Source organism: Panthera tigris, chromosome B3, assembly GCF_018350195.1.
Source record: "Panthera tigris isolate Pti1 chromosome B3, P.tigris_Pti1_mat1.1, whole genome shotgun sequence".
NCBI classification, from domain to species: domain Eukaryota; kingdom Metazoa; phylum Chordata; class Mammalia; order Carnivora; family Felidae; genus Panthera; species Panthera tigris.
Window position 1 is genome coordinate 99,737,359 of NC_056665.1, and position 13,683 is coordinate 99,751,041.

The 13,683-nt window shown below is 39.7% G+C and overlaps 2 protein-coding genes across 5 annotated transcripts in view; one reads left to right on the plus strand and one right to left on the minus strand.

The window, feature by feature from the left end:
- TXNDC16 (thioredoxin domain containing 16) overlaps positions 1-1,902 on the minus strand; it is a 136,226-nt gene extending 134,324 nt beyond the window's left edge. For all 3 annotated transcript variants that reach the window (XM_007097565.3, XM_042989701.1, XM_015544486.2), the window contains exon 1: positions 1,704-1,902. The gene's annotated coding sequence lies outside the window, so the exon portion shown is untranslated. The remainder of the gene's footprint in view (positions 1-1,703) is intronic.
- A 646-nt stretch (positions 1,903-2,548) lies between these two features.
- The window catches only part of GPR137C (G protein-coupled receptor 137C), a 65,772-nt gene continuing 54,637 nt past the window's right edge, over positions 2,549-13,683 (plus strand). For both annotated transcript variants that reach the window (XM_007097609.3, XM_042989703.1), the window contains exon 1: positions 2,549-2,992. In XM_007097609.3, the coding sequence (XP_007097671.2) occupies positions 2,579-2,992 (414 nt within the window). In that variant the 5' untranslated portion in view covers positions 2,549-2,578. The remainder of the gene's footprint in view (positions 2,993-13,683) is intronic.

Genomic DNA, 13,683 nt, shown 5'->3' on the forward strand with positions numbered 1-13,683 from the left:
TGCTGCTACTAGAGACAACCTGCTCACTGAACCAGCCTCAAATAAAATGTGGATTAGCTCTCAGCACAGTTTATCAGCTAAGACTCGGTGCAGGACAAAAAAAAGACTCAACATCTCTCCACTTCACAGCCCCTTCACGGCAGCTGGGGCAAAATCCTCTATCTGCCCCAACTGCATGCCCATCATGCACCCCTAAAAAAGGAAGGAGAAAAGAGACAGCTATCTGGACTTGCTCTGGGATAAAAAAATTCACAAAACTATTTCATAGTAAAACTAGTATGGGTATTATCCTGATGTTGTTTACTATGACTCTGAGTAGAAAATATAAAAGAAACAGACTTTCATGGTGAAAGTCTGAAAGTGAAAGTCTATTCGTGAACTGAAACAGGTACCCCATCATTATGGAAGATACAAAAAAAAAAAAAAGCATGTCAGGGAATAAGAGGTTCCCCTGATTGTAATGAGTGCCTAAAATCACCAAACTCTGAATTCATGCTTAATTTACGCACTTACGCACATAACTGCTTAACTCACTTTAACTCACTGCTGCCATAAGCACTCTGTCGCAATTCAAAAAGAACCGTGTAAGTGCCCTAACCACATTCTCGGAAGTATCTTGTAAATTCCAATAAACATGAGATCCTTCTCTAAAGTGTGCATGTTGGATTAGACCTATTAATTTCTTTCAACAAGTTGTACACTACTCTAGGCTGCAATGAACAGCCTGCTCAGCTGACTGCTCCGCTGCATCTGAGGGATCCACATAACTGTGCCAGGCCTAAACGTCTATCACAGTCTGTCCTATAAAGAATCCAAAACACACCAGTATCTGGTGCCTGGGTGAACCACTGTCCCAGAATCTGTAGTACAAAACGGACTTTAAAGTTCCCTGAAGATCACTTAGCTTGGAAAGAAGGTAGCAACACTCCTCTTGCACAAAACATTAGGACAAAGTATGGTGAGTTAGGGCAGGCAGAGTTGGTGGAACCAGTACATGTAGCAGTGTCTTTCACAGGGATACTGAATCTGTGATGTGCCCATTCTAAGAAAAATACATCATTTTGTGTCACTTTGCTCATTTTACTACCAAACACAAGAAAGAAAGAAAAAAAAGTCAGCAATGTCATGTCAGTCCAATACAGGTTGGAAGTTCCCTCACTTATTTGCAGTAATAACACAGCATTTGTTTTGTACCTGTCTGAGGCCCAAGAGTAGCGCCACCGTCCACCGAAAACAGGATTGAGGTCTGAAGGAATACGTGTGGAATTTAAGGAGTACAAACCATTCTACTTCTTCCTAGACAGTACGTTCATCAACGACTTACAGTTCTCTTTCTGCCTTTTTTCTCTAAACTTATGCCCAGAGCATCTTTCCAAATTGTAACTTTCAAAGACCCACATTCCCCCTACTCACTTGTCGCTTGGACCTCCATCTCATCCTAATACCCCTCTAGGAAGAGACATTTTCCGAGGAAATTTTTTGCTTCAAGCTTCATTTCACCCTTCTCATTCCATCCTTTCTCCCCACAAAGGGGTCATGTTTTTCTCGCCGCGTATGCAGGGGGAAAAAAGAAGAAAGCAAAGCGGCCCTCAGAAGGATCCGGTCGATCCCTTCTAAGCCAAACTCCAGAACTCGATGGTGCGGCCCATCCGTGCTGGTGGAAACCACAGCCCCTCGATTGAGGGACCAGCGCTGCCACTTACCTGCGGAGACCTGCGGGCCAGACCTACCCGGAAGGACCCGGACAGTTCCCGCAGCCAACAGTTGCCGCCACGTGAAGAAAAGGCAGAAGGCGGCGCCGTGCCCCTCTGGCGGGCAGCGGCTAACCGATGCGCCCACCTACTAGATAGAGCGCAGCACTCAAACCCTTCACACTTACTGCCACCACCGCACGGAGGGGTCGACCTGCAAAGCAAAAAAAAAAAAAAAAACAAAAAAAAAAAAAACAACCCCCAAGACTCCTCCCTCTCCTCGTGCTCCCTACGTGCGGCCTCTCCAACCAATGGGAAGCGCAGGGGGCGGAGCGAAAGCCGCCCCAGGTGACGGGCGACTACCAAGTCCTCCCGCCGGCGCGAGCTGGCCGTGTAGTTGCCGGGCCAATCGGCAGTGTGGGTGGGGAGTGGAGGGGAGGGAGAAGGCGAGGAAAGTGGGTATCCAATCAGATCTCAGAGCCTTTGAGCGACGGGTCCTGTGGCCCGTGGCCTTCCGAGTGCAGCGCGCAGGGGGCGTGCCCACCTGGGCCAATCGGCGCGAGCCCACGGTGCGGAGCGAGCGCCTCAAATGCTCGGGTTTCTCAGCTGATTGTCTCCAGCGGAGAGTTGTTTTTTGCAGCTACCGAGCGGAGCCGCAGCAGGAGGAGCCGAGACCCCCGGAGGGGGGGGGGGCGGGCGGGGAGAGGAGGCGGGGTCCGGAAAACCGCGGCTGCTCTGCGCGGGGCTCCGGGTCCTGTCACGGCGCTTCCTGGGGTTGGAGGTTGGGGTGGGTGGGGGGTAAGGGGGAAATCCTTCTCCCCCTCGACGGCGGCTCCGAGTCCGGCCTCTTCCTTCCCGCGCTCTCTCGCCCGCTCCCCAGCCCCCTCATGAGGGTGCCTGTGCCGGGTCCGGCGGCCGGCCGCGAGCCCTCGACGCCCGGAGGCGGAGGCGCCGTCGCTGCCGCCTCAGGCGCCGCGGTGCCGGGCTCGGTGCAGTTGGCGCTGAGCATCCTGCACGCCCTGCTCTACGCCGCGCTCTTCGCGTTTGCCTACCTGCAGCTGTGGCGGCTGCTCCTCTATCGGGAGCGGCGGCTGAGTTACCAGAGCCTCTGCCTCTTCCTCTGTCTCCTGTGGGCAGCGCTCAGGACCACCCTCTTCTCCGCCGCCTTCTCGCTCAGCGGCTCCCTGCCCCTGCTCCGGCCGCCCGCTCACCTGCACTTCTTCCCCCACTGGCTGCTCTACTGCTTCCCCTCCTGTCTCCAGTTCTCCACGCTCTGTCTCCTCAACCTCTACCTGGCGGAGGTAAGGCGGGAGGACGGGCATGCGGGGCCGGGCGGGTGAGCGGGGCCGCTACGATCAACTCGGGCTGAGGGCCGGGGGGGAGGGGGGATCGGACAGTGAGAGGCGGACCCGAGAGCAGCTTGGGGAAACTGAGGCACGCCTGGAGTGTGCGCCAGCGTTCTCGCCCTAAACTTAAGAAGCGGATTGACTCGGTTTCTCAGAGGCTGGCGGGGTTGAGTGAGTGAGAGTGTGGGTTCCGACAACTTGAAACAGGACAACCCTTTGTTCGGTGTTTTGGCCCTCCGAGGTAAGGTGTTGGTGGCACCAACAAAGTGGCATCGCAAGAAGTAGCGGCCCCGGTAGCTCCGCCAAAGCTGGACTGTGTTGAGAGAGGTTGGATGCTGAGGTAGCAGCAGCTCTGCTGAAGCTGGACTGCTGCCAGCCATTACGTCACCAGGCAGAGCTGTTCCTCTGCTATTGTTGCTGCGTTTCTTTTATTAGAAGCTTATATTCCCTCCTGCATCTCCTTTCCTGTGGCTCGATAAGCCTCACACAAATTCCGTTCGATAAGTTCCCCAGCAGGGTTAATGATCGATAACCGATGCCGAGGGTAGGTATAAAGACCTCCGTAACGCTCTTAATGTTGGCCCCACTTGCTCCATGCTTTGGCTATATATCCTACCTCTTCTAGCCTAGTGGTTTATTTAGAGCTAATTAAGATAGAAAATACGAGCTTAACCTATGACTGTTGCGGAAACAAACCACTAAACTGTTTTTGCAATAACTTAATAGCTGGAACCTAATCACACCCCCTTTCTCTTTTATGGGGAATTGCTGGTTGGATTGCATTGTTCTGCAGCGCTTAGGTATTTGACCCATTTCAAACAGGTTTGAGAGTGGAAGGTTGTCAATCATGTGTGTCAGCTAGTGGAATTTAAGCCACAGAATTTTGAGAATTGCCCAAAAACTCTCCCTTCCCCTCCCCCACCAAAAAAAAAAAAAAAAAAAGCTTGAGGAGGGGTGGAAACAAGGTGACATCATATGCTTAATACTGACTAATATAGAACAATATTGGTCTATGCAGCTAATCCTCTCAAAGGCTTTTGGAGGTGATGAGAATTAACATAGTTCTGTGCAAAAGTAAAAAAAAAAAAAAAAAAACAAACATTTGAGGCAGATTGTTTATATTCCCTGTGTAAACCAACTCTTTTCTCCCATAATAGATGGGGAAGTAGAATGCATAATTTTAAAATTACAGTCATAACTTCAGCTTTTTACCACACTGAAAACAACAGTTGAAAATAAGAAACAAAACTAATTTAACTTGAATTCCTTTCCTTCCCCACCCTTTGGAAGTCCAAGCAATATAATGACAAAACCGAAACAGTAAAAAGCAAAAGTAAAAAGCATGGGTAATCATAAATCACATAATCATGCCGTAGTCATGTCACTTATTTGATGATGTTCTCATCTTCTAGTTGTTGTTTAAGCTTCTGTTTTAACACTTCTGTCCTTTGTAGTTAAATCGATACATTGTGTTCTTCCTGACACCATTTCTGATAGAATACCAGAGACCTCTCATTTGTTTTACTCTAGCTTCAGATATAATTTACCTGAAAGAGATTAGCAATTCTTATGCCATGATCATCAGATAATTTGTTTTTCCCCTATACATTTGGACTTATAAAATCATATTAATAATTCACTGTAAAAATATTAGGCATTTCATAAAGTAGCCAAATACTCATTTTTTTTTTACCTTTTTTTTTTTTTTTTTACCATTTTAGATATAAGATATGCTACAAAGGGCATAAATCTTAAGTGTACAGCTAGGTGAAATTTTATGTATGCCTACACTCGTGTTACCACCACCCAGACTAAGACAGATGGCATTTCTGGTGCCCCAGAAGATTCCCTTGTGCCCTCTCCCAGTCATACCTCTCACCTCTAGGTAATCACAAAGTGGCTAAATACTATCACAATAGTAAAAGCATCTATAGTTAAGTTCAAAATTATGAAAGTATGCTTCTACAGCATAAACTGCATCATATCTAGATTGGGTTTTCATACTTTTAATTGCTGATGTTCCAAGCTAAATGAGGAAGAATTAAAAGTCTAAAAGTCTTGTTAAGGGAATCTTTTGTTTGTGTGATGTACTTTTCAAAAAGCAGTAAAACACAATAAACCAAGACACTGTAATTCAGAAGATAGATCAAAGCTTTTTCCTTTTGGAGTGTCTCCTAAAATTATAGATTGTCTATGCTTCTCTTTTTATAATGAAATTAACAAATTTAAGACACATAACTGTACTTAAAACAACAAATTTTCAACTGAGAAAGATATCTTGACCAAAAACCATTTCCTTATTCATTAGAAAAAAATCCAGAGGAATCTGTATTTAAAAGAGAATTTGAATTTACATTATTAGAAGTACACTTTCAATTGATCCTTCTGAATTAATGAAGCTTTTTCAGTGAGTTCTTGGTATTGTAGAAGGATGGTAGGGAAAGCCTATGTAGTGGCAAATAACAAAACATAACTGACATTTGATTTTTTTTTTTTACCAAAAGATCCTATACCTGTTTGAATAGTTGTACTTCTTGATTACCAAATCACTCTCTTTGCTGTCATTAAATGCCAATTTCATCTTACTGTCAGCCTCTTTAAAGCACTTGTTGCATACGTTTCTCACTGATTAAAAACATTCTAACTTTAAGGACTTAGTTACAAAGAACCATGGAGCAATATAAAAATAAAGTTAGAAAAACAACCATTACTACTTTGAATGCATTTTGGTGGTTTGTCTAAAATTCATTCAGTTTTCAAAAAGTTAAAACTACCTAAATCACTCTTTCTTTTGTTGACTACACTTGAGTGGAATTGAGATAAGGACAAGTAGCCCTTTTGAAATAACTAGACTTTTCAACTTAACCTCCTGGAAGCAGATAGTTGGGGGAAAAAAAAAAAACTGTACACTAATCTAAAAACACCTACTAAACTTTTTCTGGCATGATCAATAGAACAGGTACTTTACCAAAGAAAGGTTCACACTCCTGCACTTTTACCAGGGAAGACTTTAGTCTTTAAAATAGATTATCTGATAAAAAGATGCTACCTACCACTGGAACAAGTAAAAGCACTTAAGATGAGAGTTGATAGTATACTATCTTTGGAGTATTGTTATATACCCCAGAATCAACGAGTTCATCTTCAAGGCCCATGTTAACCTTTTTTTCTTGCAGTTTTGTAACATGATTGCCACTTGCTTAATTGGGATAAAATATGGTGACCTAATCACAATGCCAAAACAACCAGGAAAATTAAATTTAGGAAAATTAAATTCCTACAATCATGGATGCTATCATTGTGCCTGACAATGAATACATTCTTCCAAATACGGATGATAGGTCAAATAGTGTGTAGTTAAACTTACATGTACTAGGGTGTCGTTATAATGTTTTGTGATTTCTCACAAAAGCATTCCACCACCAAAAATGGAAATTCTTTAAGGATAAGTTACTTTATTATATTTTTATCTCATGGCAGCTAGAACAATGGTGAATATATTATTGAATGACAATCTGGAAAAGGCCAAATCTAGAAAATATTTAGCCATCTAAAATTTGGACATTAACTTCATTTTGGTGAACATTTGAAGTAAATTATTTATGTACTTTCTAAGGTCTTTATGTTTTCTACTGAAAAGCTTGCCTATCGTATGAATGCCAAGATTCTTTTGGATTATTGTGACATAACTAAATAAAAGTTCATTTTGGTTACCACAGGTAAAATATTAGTAATGAAACCACTTTAATATATCTGAGTTTTGCTTAGCAATACTATTTTTATATCATGGTAAATGGCACATAGTAATTAGGACTTTGCTAATTTGGTTTCAACAAAATCTATTAAATAGAAAAGTCTGTAAAACAAGTCTCACATCATGAGTCAGTTACTATTTGCTGGAAATAGTGGTTTTAGTTCAATGTTGGATTTTGTAACATTTGTCTTCACAACCCCCATGATACAGGTAGATACAAGCAGGGTGTGATTTGTCCAAGGTTAAATGGTTATGCATCAGATGTAAAGCTACCATATAGCCAAAGGCTATAAAGTCTTATCAAGTGATTGATCCTTATAATATATTCTGATGGTCACCACCAACTTTTCATTATTTAGTACTTTACTATTTGCTTTCCCACTTTCCCCCATTTCAAACCTTTACTCTCTCCAGCAAACTCTTTCTTCCCCCTTCATTCTCAACATATGACCCTCAGCTCCTAGTTTATAGAAGTAGAAACCAGGGCCATCTGGCTGAACAAAGATTCAGAAAAATACCTTAAAATACTGCAGAGAGTATTCAGTCTTTTTCAAAGAAGTGAAGAAATTCCTCAGAGGTAAAAAAACAAAACAAAACATGCACACGCATAGAGTGAATGCAGAATGTTAAAGTACCACACAGATGTTTGCCTTGGGGTTGGAGGTGGTTATTAGCTGCTTCCTGCTGGCCTAAAGCTTGGATGTTAATTTTATGTGTTGGGGGTCTGGCAAGGTGACATTGGAGGCAATACCTTGTGATGAAGTCTAATCAGAGACTTCATTCCCTCCAACTTAATCCCAGAATTCTCAAAGTGTATATCTTCAGGAAATGGACTATGAAAAATAAGCATTTTGTCAAAGGTTGATGGGCTTTGTGCCTCTCTCTGCCTTGGTCTTGGGTGATGGAGGTACAAATTGGGAAAGAAAAGTCTTTCCTGAGAATGCATGGCAAATTTATTCTCACACAAGTTCACACCACTTCTGTCAACTTGGAGAAAAAAATAAATAAAACCCAAACTGAAAATGTAGTTTATTGGTATCCTGGCTTGGTAGTAACCTCAAGAACCTGGAAGGAGCAGATGCAAATCATTTGTAGATGAATATACTTTAAAGTTTTTTTTTTTTAATGTTTATTTTTCAGAAAGAGAGAGCACGTGCAGATAGAGGAGGGGCAGAGAGACAGGGAGACACAGAATCCAAAGCAGGCTCCAGGCTCTGAGCTGTCAGCACAGAGCCTGATGCAGGGCTTGAACTGAGGAACTGAACTGAGAGGTCATGACCTGAGCCAAAGTCGGATACTTAACTGACTGATCCACCCAGGTGCCCCTTGAGAAGTATACCTTAAACCCAGAATCCTAACAGATAAAATTTCACAGAACATAAGCATAAGATGAAAAATTACACTACAGAATCTACACTACCAAGATTAAAGATGTTAGAATTAATCAAATACATAACAAAATTTTTATGTGAATTAAGAAAGTAAAAAGTATTGATATATGACTTTAAAACTTTAGGCACATTTGGAAATCATTTTTAAATTAAAAATATTAAAATTAAAAACTGGAATGAATGGTTAAACAACAGATTAAACAAAGAAATTAGTGAGGATCTGAAAGTAAGATAACCCAGAATATAGCTCAGAAAAATAAAAAATCAAAACTATGAACAGGGATTAAGGGAGAATGAAAATAGAATGAACAGGTCCATTATATGTCTAATTGGAATTTCAGAGAAATTCTTCAAAAGAATAAAGACTTAGAATTTGCCCAAATTAATGAAAGACACCAAGTTTCTGATTATGAAATCCCCCCTGTCAGCCTGCTCATGCTTTCTCTCTCTCAAAAATAAACATTTAGAAAAGATTTTAAAAGTATGATACAGAAATCATGGAGCTGAAAATAACACAAAATCTGATGTGAAAATTCATTTGAGGGTTCATCAGCAGACTAGATCAAACAGAAGAAAGGATAATGAACTCAAAGACAAGTCATTGGAAATAATTCAGTCAGAAGAGCAAAAATAGAATGAGAAAGAATGAACAAAGCTAAAGAGACTTGTAGTACACCATCAAACAGACCAGTATATGCATTGAGTCCTAGATGGGAAACAGACAGAGAAAGGACCAGAAGGCTTATTCAAAGAAATAATGGCTGAAAACTTCCCAAATCTGGAGTAGGAAATGGACATCCAGATCCAAGAAGCCAGAAGATTATTAAAAAAGAGGAATCCAAAGAAAGACAAATTATAATCAAGTTGTCAAAAGCCAAAATTATTTTTAAAAGCAGAAGAATAGAGCCTTTTCACTTACAAGGGAATCCCTATAGGACTGTAAACAGATTTTTCAACAGATATCTTGCAGGCCAGAAAAAGTGGGATGATCTAAAGTGCTGAGAGAAAAATAACTGCCAACAAAGAATAATATTTACTTTGTAAAAATATCCTTCAAAAATGGGAAAATAATGACTTTTCCAGATAAACAAAAGCTGAAGGAGTTCATCAACTGCCTTACAAAATACATACCTGCCTTGCAAAATAATGCCAAAGAGAATTCTTCAAGTTAAAACAAAAGGATGGTAAAAAGCCACATAATAGCATAATTATGAAACTCATGTAAAGAGAAATACATAGACAAATATAGAATTGTATTATTGTAATGGTGGCGATTAAATCACTTTTAATTCCAGTATAAATGTTAAGGAAAAATGATTATAAAAATGTTAAAAGATACACAAAGTGGTACAACAAAAAAATGTTAAGGGGGAGAAGTTAAAGTATAGAGTTTTTGTATACAGTTGAACTTAAGTTATTATCAGCTTAAAATAAACTGTTATATTTTTTGTACACCCCAAGGTAACTACTCACACATACCTATAGAAGTTATACAGTAGTAAAAGGGAAAGGAATCAAAGCTTATCAATACAAAAAAAATCAACAAATCACAAAGGAGAATAGCAAATGATGAAAAGACAGACCAAAGAATAACAAGACTAAGAAAAATATCAACAAAATGGCAATAGTAAATCCTTCGTTATTAATAATTACTTTAAATGTAAATGGTTTAAACTCCCCAATCAAATCATTTAGAGTTAACTGAGTTGAAAATAATAATATAAGACCCAACTATATACTGTCTACAAGAAACTTACTTCAGATTTAAGAATATATATAGACTGAAAGCAAATACTAACAGAACTGAAGGAAGAAATAGACAGTAATAGCATAATAGTAAGAGACTTCAATACCCCATTTTTAATAATGGATAGAATATCCAGACAGAAGTTCAAAAAGGAAACAAAGCACTTGAGTAACACAATACACCAAATGAAACTAACAGACATATGCAGAACATTTCACCCAACAGCAGCAGAATACACACTCTTCTCAAGCACATATGGATCTTTCCCCAGGGTAGATGACATGTTAAATCACAAAATAGGTCTTCACAAATTTAACAAGACTGAAACCAAGTTTTTTTTTTTTCTGACCACAATGAAATGAAAATTAAAAAGCAATTGCAGAAGTAAAATTGGAAAATTCACAACTTTGGAAATTAACACACTCTTGAACAGCCATTGGGTCAAAGAAGAAATAAAAAAGGAAATTAGAAAATATCTCATGACAGGGGCTTCTGGGTGGCTTAGTCAGTTAAGTGTCCGACTTTGGCTCAGGTCATGATCTCACAGTTCATTAATTCGAGCCCTACATCAGGCTCTGTGTTGACAGCCTGGAGCCTGCTTCAGATTCTGTGTCTCCCCCTCTCTCTGTTCCTCCTCTGCTCGCTCACTCTCAAAAGTAAATAAAGATTTAAAAAAATTTTTTTTAATATCTCATAACAAAGGAAAATACAACATACTCACACTTATGTGAACAAAAGTAGCACTAAGAGAGAAGTCTGTAGTGATAAATGCCTACATTAACAAAGAACAAAGATCTCATATGAACAGTCTAAACCTACAACTCAAGGAGCTAGAAAAAGAACCCACTAAGCCCAAAGTTAGTGGAAGGAAGGAAATAGCAATGATCAGAGTAGAAATAAATGAAATAGAGAATAGAAAACTACAGAAAAAAAAAAAAAACAGTGAAATTTAGAAAAAAAGAAAAGAAAATTATAAGTGAAAGAAGAGACTTTACAACTGATGCCACAGAAATAAAAAGTCTGAAAAGACCTATACCTAGTATGGAGAGCAAATCAGTAATCAAAAACCTACCAACAGAGCAAAGTTTAGATTCAGATGGCTTCACTGGAGAATTCTACCAAACATTTAAAAAATTCATGACAGTTTTTCTTACACACTCCCTCCAAAAATTGAAAAGAACATTTCCTGGGGTGCCTGGGTGGGTCAGTCAGTTAAGCATCTGACTTCAGCTCAGGTCATTATCAGTTCATGAGTTTGACCCCCACATAGGGCTCTGAGCTGTCAGCACTGCTTGGGATTCTGTGTCTTCCTCTCTCTGCCCCTCTACTGCTCATGCTGTGTCTCTCTTTCTCCCAAAAATAAATAAATATGAAAAGAAATTTTAAAAATAAAACATTTCCGGGGCGCCTGGGTGGCTCAGTCGGTTGGGCGTCCGACTTAGGCTCAGGTCATGATCTCACGGTCCGTGAGTTCGAGCCCCGCGTCGGGCTCTGTGCTGACCGCTCAGAGCCTGGAGCCCATTTCAGATTCTGTGTCTCCCTCTCTCTCTGATCCTCCCTGTTCATGCTCTGTCTCTCTGTCTCAAAAATAAATAAACGTTAAAAAAAAAATTAAAAAAAAAAATAATAAAAATAAAACATTTCCTAACTCATTTTATAGGGCCAACATCACCCTGATACCAAACCCAGCCAAAGACAATACATGAAATCTACAGGCCAATATCCAGATAAATATAGATGTAAAAATCCTCAAGAAATATGAGTAAATTGAATCCAAGAACACAGTAGAAGGATCATACACCAAGTTGGATTTGTCTCTGGGATGCAAGAATGGTTCAACATAGAAAAATCAACTAATGCAGTACACCATATTAACAGAATAAAGGATAAAGTTATGTGATCGTTTCAATAGATACAGAAAAGCATTTAAAAAAATTTAACATTCTTTCATGATAAAAACTCTCAACAAAGTAGGAATAAAAGAAAATTACCTCAACATAATAAAAGCCATATATGGAAAGCTATAAGTAACATCATTTTAATACGTCTTGAAATATGTCCTAATTTTCCTTTTGGTTTCTTTTTTAACCCGAAGGTTGTTCAAGAACGTGTTGTTAAATTTCCACATAGTCGTGAATTTTCTATTTTTACTTCTGTTTTTGAAAAATATAAGGAACATAAAAATTTAAATATATTAAATATAAGGGCATACAAACAGTGATCATTCATGGAATAAAATTTCCAGCAACAGGATACACTTTCTTTTTATTAAGGAACAGTTTTAGAAATTGAGCACATACTAGAGCATGAGAGCAACATTAACAAATTAGAGACAGTGACGAAGTGATTGAGAGTACATCTCAATACCAGCTGTGCCTATGTCCCTTCTCCATAAATGGGTAATAATAATGCCCATCCCATAGGGTTGTTATGAGGACTAAATGATACCAAATTCAGAAAAAGTAATTATGGGGGCACCTGGGTGGCTCAGTCAGTTAAGCGTAAGATTTCAGATCAGGTCATGATCTCATGGTTCATGAATTCGAGCCCCACATTGGGCTCTCTGCTGCCAGTGCAGAGCCCACTTCGGATCTTCTGTCCCCCTCCCTCTCTCTACCCCTACCCCACTTGTGTTCTCTCTCTCTCAAAAGTAAACATCTAAAAATTTTTTGTTAAAAATAAAGGAAAGGGGCGCCTAGGTGGCTCAGTTAAGCATCCAACTTCAGCTCAGATCATGATCTCACGGTCAGTGGGTTTGAGCCCCATGTCAGTCTCTGTGCTGACGGCTCAGAGCCTGGAACCTCTTCAGATTCTGTGTCTCCCTCTCTGTCTGCCCCTCTCTTGCTCATGTTCTCTCTCTCTCTCAAAAATATAATAAACATTTAAAAAAATAAAGGAAAAGGTAATTATGAAAAATAACAGCAAATATTAGCAAATCAAATCCAAAACTATGCATAAAAGATAACACATCCTGACCAAATTTTTTTATCCCAAGAATGCAACATTGATTTAACATTCAAAAATCAACATAAGGGCGCCTAGGTGGTTCAGTCGAGTAAGCAACCGACTTTGGCTCAGGTCATGATCTCATGGTTCTTGGGTTTGAACCTGGTGTTGGTCTCTGTGCTGACAGCTCAGAGCCTGGAGCCTGCTTCAGATTCTCTGTCTCCCTCTCTCTCTGCCCCTCCCCCCACTCATACTCTGTCTCTATCAAGAATGAATAAATGTTAAAAAAATTTTTTTAAATCAACATAATAAACCTTATTGACAATGTAAAGGAGAAAATCATATCCTCTCAATAAATGCAGAAAAAGGATTTGACAAAATCCAACAACCATGATTTTTTTAAAAATCAACTTTTAGCAAAATATGGTAAAGAAGAGAAATTCCTCAATATAGCAATATAAATTTATAAAAAATTTATAGCCAACATTATACTTAATAATGAAAGATTGGAAGATTACTTCCATGCCTGGCTGGCTCAGTTGGTAGACCATGTGACTCTTGATTTCAGGGTCATGGATTCAAGCCCCACATTGGGTATAAAGATTACTTGAAAGGGAGAAAGAGAAAAAGGGAGGAAGGAAAGGAAAGGAAAGGAAAAAAGAAAAGAAAGAAAGAAGAATTGGAAGGAGAGAAATAAAATTGCCTCCATTGTAGGAGAGAGAGAGGAAGAAAAAGGAAGAAAGAAAGATACATTACTCCCTAGGACAAGAAGATACTTCACTTCTTATCATGGCCATTGTGCTAGAGG